This window comes from Brassica napus, unplaced genomic scaffold, assembly GCF_020379485.1.
Source record: "Brassica napus cultivar Da-Ae unplaced genomic scaffold, Da-Ae ScsIHWf_179;HRSCAF=320, whole genome shotgun sequence".
NCBI lineage: Eukaryota > Viridiplantae > Streptophyta > Magnoliopsida > Brassicales > Brassicaceae > Brassica > Brassica napus.
Window position 1 is genome coordinate 27,276 of NW_026015217.1, and position 6,470 is coordinate 33,745.

Genomic DNA, 6,470 nt, shown 5'->3' on the forward strand with positions numbered 1-6,470 from the left:
TACGCTGATAAGAGAGAAAAGATTTTGCTTTATTTATTCAAAGCTCTCTCTCTCTCCGGTGTAAAGTTTCCATTTTTTCAATCTTTCTTGCCTACATTGGCACCGTATATTTAATTGAGATAAAATTCTCATTCTTATTCAATTCTCACGAGAAGCTTTGTCCGAGAGATTGGATCCCATTCGCTGCGAGCTTCACTCTCAGTAGATAGAGACTTTGTCAAAGAAGAAGAGCATTGCTAAAGGTCTCTTCTTTCTATCGATTTTAGCCTTTCTTGCTTTCTGGGTTTCATCAATTTGATCCATAAAACATGGATCTTGCTCGTATTAACCATAAAGTTCGAATCTTTATTCGTAAATGATCTTCTGGGCTTATCAAAGTCTCTCCCTTTAAAGCTCAAAGTTACTTTCTTTTCTATGTTTTGCAGTAATCTTCAATGTCAATGCCACTGCAACGTGGCACCTCAGGAGGAGGAGGAGCACGAGTTTCCGACGTTCTCAGAGACAACTCTCAGATGAAAGACAAAACAGGAGACAACACCACCACCTTGAGGTTTCCTTTTACCGACAAGGCTGATCCTTACACGTCAAGGAACAACAAGCAGAGGTTGATGCTTCTGTTTGTTAAAACCACTTTGGCTCTTATTGTCCTTATTGCTCTCGCGGGCTCCTTCTGGTGGACCATCTCTATCTCCACGAGCTCTTCTAGTGGTCATGTGTATCAACGCAGCCACAGCTACAGGAGGTTACAGGAGCAGTTTGTTTCTGATTTGTTGGATATTGGAGACATCTCTGTAGGTCCCACTAGGTGGAAAGAGTTGGAGTATTGTAGTATAGACTCTGAGAGCTATGTTCCTTGCTTTAATGTCTCTGAGAATATTGCTTTTGGTTACTCCAATGGTGATGAGAGAGATCGGTTTTGTGGGCCTGGTGGGTCGAGAGAGGGCTGTTTGGTTTTGCCTCCTGTGGATTATAAGGTTCCACTGAGGTGGCCAACGGGTAAAGATGTGATATGGTTTCGTAATGTTAAGATCACTGCTGATGAAGTGTTGACTTCTGGTAGTATCAACAAGAGGTGAGTGATTTGCTTCCTCTTCCTCTTGCTAAAAGCTGACTTAGTTCTGCTACTTTTGCTGAGGTTTGGTTTTGTTTAAATTTGCAGGATGATGATGTTGGATGATGATCAAGTATCTTTCCGTTCTGCATCTCCTATGTTTGATGAGATTGAAGACTATTCTCATCAGATTGCTCAGATGATTGGGATTAAGAATGATAACTTCGTTGAAGCTGGTGTAAGTCACACTCACACACTCAAAATAGGTCCAATGTTCGAAAAAAAAATATCGCTAGGCTGTGACTAGGCGTCTCATAGAAGATTATTGTTTAGGCGAATTTTTTGAACCCTTTAAAAATCGGTTTGAAAAAATCATTTCACTGATAGGTCCATCTTTTATCTCTATCTCTCAGATCAGCTTCTCATATGCTGTTTAATTTTTGTTTTCAGGTGAGAACTATATTGGATATTGGATGTGGTTATGGTAGCTTTGGAGCGCATCTACTCTCCAAGCACCTCTTAACAATGTGCATAGCGAACTATGAAGCCTCAGGTAGCCAAGTTCAGCTAACACTAGAGAGGGGTCTCCCTGCAATGATTGCTTCCTTTGTGTCAAAGCAGTTGCCGTATCCTTCTCTTTCCTTTGATATGTTGCATTGCTCAAGCTGCGGCATTGATTGGGACCAGAAAGGTAAAAAAAAAAAACCATTTTGATGACACTAAAAAAACGATGGAGGGAGCTGTGGCCTTAATGTTTATGTTTATAATCCGCTGTGTGCAGAGGGGCTTTTTCTTGTGGAAATTGATAGAGTTCTGAAGCCAGGAGGTTACTTTGTTTGGACATCTCCTCTTACAAACGCTCGTAGCAAAGAGGATCTTAAGAGATGGAGCTTTGTTCGTGATTTTGCTGAGAGTATCTGTTGGTCTCTTTTGTCTCAGCAAGACAAGACTGTTGTTTGGAAGAAGACAACCAAAACCAAATGTTACAGTTCTCGGTTAGTGACACACACCATACTCTATCCAGAATCTTAAGTCTTCTTACATTAAATGTTGTAATAAACAGGAAGCCTGGGGTGGGACCTTCTGTGTGTAACAAAGGGCATGACGTTGAGTCTCCTTATTACAAGCCGCTTCAGATGTGTCTTGGTGGAACACGTTGCAAGAGGTGGATTCCCATTGAAGGGAGAACAAGATGGCCTAGCCGGTCTCACATGAACAAGACTGAGCTTTCACTATATGGTTAGACTCCTTAGTTAACATTAATGTTCTAAAAATCGGTCCTAACCGAAACGATTTTCATAAAATTCGATTTATACAATTCAAATCGGTTTAAACCATTTTAAATCGATATAAATTAGTCTAAATCTGTTTTAGTAATTTTAGTACAAATCAATAATTTTAGTACAAATCCACAAATCTGTCTAATTTCTTTTGTTTTATATCTCTAATTTTTATAATTCATTGAAATGTTCTTATAATTAAAGCCAAAAACTAAAATATTTTATAGAAATGTTTAGCTATTTCTTGAACATTTTAGCATTTACCTTCTGAATCCATACTTTCTGGAGCCTTTTGTTTTCTCATATGGTTTAGTTGGTTGGTTCAGGTCTTCACCAGGAGGAGGTTGGAGAAGATGCTGAGAATTGGAAAGTAACAGTAGAGAATACTGGTCTCTCTTGTCTCCTCTGATATTCTCTGATCACCCCAAGAGACCAGGCGATGAAGATCCTTCACCTCCTTATAACATGCTGAGAAACGTTTTGGACATGAATGCTCAGTTCGGTGGTCTCAACTCCGCGTTGCTGGAAGCAAAGAAAACGGTCTGGGTTATGAACGTTGTTCCTACGGCTGGACCTAACCACCTCCCAATGATCCTTGACCGTGGCTTTGTCGGCGTCTTACACGACTGGTGAGTCATAACAAAAAAAAAAAAAAAAGTCTATTCTTGTCTTCTCATATTCATGTGATTTAAATAACTTAAACATGTAATAACGGTGAGGTAGACATTGCAAATTTCAAATATTCTCTAATATTTATACGCTATATATATGTAATTACACTTTATTTTATGCATAAATATATTATTTTTGTAATTATTATTATTTATAGAAAGATTTTATACAGATGGGTAGAAAGGCACACGGCACTGTAGCAGTGAAATCACCCAAGATGGTACATAGATCTTCAAATTGCTTTATGTAAATATTTTCTTCGCGAAGGCTTTCACTATGAACAATTTTCCCTTACCGAACTATCCGGTTGTCGGCAGGTATTTCTTTGTCCTTCAGTCGAATTTTCTTTACTGCATATTTCTCTTCCATCCAATTTATTTTTGCACAACACTACGTGACCAAACCCACCTTGACCTGCCAAGTGCCAACAAAGTGTTTTAGCATAGAGAAAGAAAAAAAAAACCTACAAAATTGGAGAACAAATAAATTGTTCAGATTGAGCATAACTTTAGCAATGGCTATGGTTAGTGTCTTATAAGCCCTTGTGGCAAGATGGTATCGAATTTGATCAAGTTCACATCATCTATATCCACATTTGAAACTAAAAGGAGAAAAAAAGCACAATGGAGAATATACAAGGGGTTTCAACTCTTCAAAATCATTAAGATACCGCGAACTTGGAAGTGACGCATTTGCCTTGCCAAAATCAGAAGGTTGCTCCCAAAACTGAGGAACTCGGGTTGAGGCCTAAAAGATAACATCGTGGAATGCATTATTTGATATTAAAATAGATAAATAGTAACCACTAAGTGTGCCAAAGATACGCACCATGTTTTGATTGAATACATCTTCAAAAGTTCTATTGAATCTGGAGATGGCTTGGAAGCTAAATCTAACACCCCTTCAGACAATATCTGATGTTGTTTAAGAAACTATAACCATTTAACAGGAGTTGAGAAAAATTCGTAACAAAATGAAGCCAATATTGAAACTGATAATTGAAAGTTCAAATTAATGTAACAGACTTACACCAAGCTGATGCAGTTCATCGGTTATCTGTGGCAATGCCTCAGCCAAAGCCCTTTGGAAGAGCAAGCAACTCGGAGTAGATGGACCTGTAGTAATAAAGAAAACGGTTAGATCAGAGATGCATTAATATTTAATAATGTAGAGAAAAAACAATACCATTAATAGATCTTGCTTGCTAATTTGAGGAACTTGATCTTGAGTTGAGGAAGCAGAAGACCATGACTCCGACTCACTTTCGGATTGATTGTTGTCATCTTCACTTGTATCATCTTGGATATTTGATCTGAAAACGATTTCTGAAAAAATGAAATTTCCATTAGACTATTCTAAAGTAGTGTCTCATATGTATCTTTTTCTAAAAATCAAGGGATTAAGATGAAACAGATAGACATCCCCTCACCTTCTTCTGATTTTGGATAAATCCATCTTCAGTAGAGCTACTTGAGTCAAAAGAAGAAGTGCTTGTATCATCAACATTATCCCCTTCAAGAGTATTTGGTTTCGCAATAGGAGAAGGCAATGCAACTTCTTCTTTAGCGTGATCTTCAGATCGCTTCAGACTCTTGTCCGGCTTCTCATGCAAAATTCTTGAAGCTTCTAGTGGGTGTGGTTGTACTGTAGAAACGACTCCTCTATTTTCATCTAGATTCAGACTCCAATTCCTTGAATCTTCCAATCCACTAAACAAGTCTATAAAACCATATACAAAAGGTCCAGCAGAAGAGGGTTTTGCTTTAGGCACAGCTTCCTCAATGAACTGAGCGCCTGGCTGTGTAGTCGAGCATGGAACCTCCAGAAGAAATAATTACAATAAATTTACAAGAACAACCAATGCAAACAATGAAACCCTGAATCAATTACTGTGGCATATCAGCAATTTGGATGAACATACTTACAGATTCCTCATCGTGACTGTCAGGAATTATTTCGGATAAAAAACTCTTGAGCAGCTTCCACCAAGTTGATATCATAACCCGGCCTTCACGAGCATTGGAACTTGCCTAGATATAAAGTATATATTTTTTGAGTACCTTATGTCAGCAAAGAGCACGTCTGACTAAAAATCATTGCTCATAGACTTCATAGTCCAAATCTGAAACTTCTATACACAATAAAGAAATGTCCTGATTTGCACAAATAACAAACCTGGTCCTGAAGAAGAGATAGAAGCTTCTCCGCATCAGCTGTTGTCAACCCTTGTTCCGGAGTAATCTGCAGCTTGGGGCACTTGTAAGGATACCCTGGTAAGCATCTACAAGGAAAATTTAGTCAGAACAACAACTTAACTAATGTCATAAGATTGAGAAAAAGATACACACCTAACTAAAAGCGTAGCGGAGATGTCAGTGTCCTCATACCCCATATCTTTAGAGTAAGGCCTGCTCGGATTACAACGAATTAGAACACCAGAAGAAACATCACACAGCACTTAAAACACTTGGATGCGAACCTTAGTTTAATAACTATTTGAGGAGGCGACGTTGAGCTAGAAGAAGAGACGACTTTGCAGTCTTCCTGAAATATCGCAGAGCTGAGAAAAAAAAAAAACAAAAATCAATGATCACATTGCCTTTGATAAATCTCAGTTCAGACGAAGCTAGAGAGATAAACTTTACAGAGCAGTGATCTCCTCGGAGAGAAGTTCGTTGTCTTCATCATCGTTAGATCCATGGTCCTTCAGCTGACCTCTTCTCCCGCTATGACCTCCTCGTTTCTTCTTCTTCTTCGTACTCCGACCCATTGGGAAACCCTAGATTCAATCGAAAACCCCTTCTCCTTCGATCACCACTACTAAAAACCCCAACTCCGTAAAACCTCTTCTTCGTCTCTAGCCTACCTCTCTCGCAACAATCTCGATCTAACAATTCAAAATTTAATCGCAGAGTTGCTGCCGATGGATCAGTTTATACAAGTCTGAATGATGAACAAAAGCATCACGGCTGCTCTTCAAAGATGGCGCCAGTGTACATCTCCTTCTTTCTCCAGCATAGACCCTCTAAACGGCGGCGAAAGTTCTGACTCAATAATGGGCCTCGTTATATCAAATAGCCTATAAGTTCATTTTAGGCCCATAAGCCGCCTTACAGCTAACTGTTATCTTTTTAATACAATTCTTTTGTTCAATGAACGAGGTGTTATTCATTATTTATCTTAATTAATTTGGAAATATATAAAAATTATAAATTTTAACAATTTTAGCTTTTATATCTAATATGTAAATTTAATTAGTACGTATAATTTTGGAAAAAAAAATTCTTCATTTTTGATTGTTTGTATATCTATACTATTATTTATTAAGTGATTTGACTTATTTGTCATCTTCTCCATAATTTTAGTCAAATTGCTTACTTATCATCTTTTCCATGATTTTAGGATAAATCTATACTATTATTTATGAACTGATTTAGATTATCTGTCATATTCTCTATTATTTTAGT

General features: G+C 37.9%; 1 protein-coding gene and 1 pseudogene across 2 annotated transcripts; one reads left to right on the plus strand and one right to left on the minus strand.

Annotated features, from left to right (window-relative positions):
- LOC125598911 lies at nt 1–3,013 on the plus strand (annotated as a pseudogene).
- A 1,028-nt stretch (nt 3,014–4,041) lies between these two features.
- LOC125598910 (eIF-2-alpha kinase GCN2-like) lies at nt 4,042–6,039 on the minus strand. 2 transcript variants are annotated; one of them, XR_007332801.1, is made up of 8 exons: nt 5,649–6,039; nt 5,483–5,563; nt 5,352–5,411; nt 5,179–5,284; nt 4,929–5,033; nt 4,433–4,822; nt 4,189–4,315; nt 4,042–4,118 (listed from the first exon to the last, which is right to left on the minus strand). XR_007332801.1 is itself a non-coding variant. In XM_048772628.1 (8 exons), the coding sequence occupies exons 1-7, from the start codon at nt 5,771–5,773 to the stop codon at nt 4,191–4,193; spliced, it is 1,005 nt and encodes a 334-aa protein (XP_048628585.1). In that variant the 5' UTR covers nt 5,774–6,039; the 3' UTR covers nt 4,042–4,118; nt 4,189–4,190. The 2 variants fall into 2 exon arrangements, 1 of the variants encoding a protein (XP_048628585.1); XM_048772628.1 differs by having other exon boundaries at nt 4,189–4,328.
- Nucleotides 6,040–6,470: the final 431 nt, after the last annotated feature.

Bases quoted from the DNA above. Each gene is read 5' to 3' on its own strand.
- LOC125598910 (XM_048772628.1), bottom strand. From the start codon at position 5,773: ATGGGTCGGAGTACGAAGAAGAAGAAGAAACGAGGAGGTCATAGCGGG. The intron at 5,412-5,482 runs GTTCGCATCCAA...TAATCCGAGCAG, and splicing joins CAAATAGTTATTAAACTAAG to GCCTTACTCTAAAGATATGG. The intron at 5,285-5,351 runs GTGTGTATCTTT...TTTTCCTTGTAG, and splicing joins TCCGCTACGCTTTTAGTTAG to ATGCTTACCAGGGTATCCTT.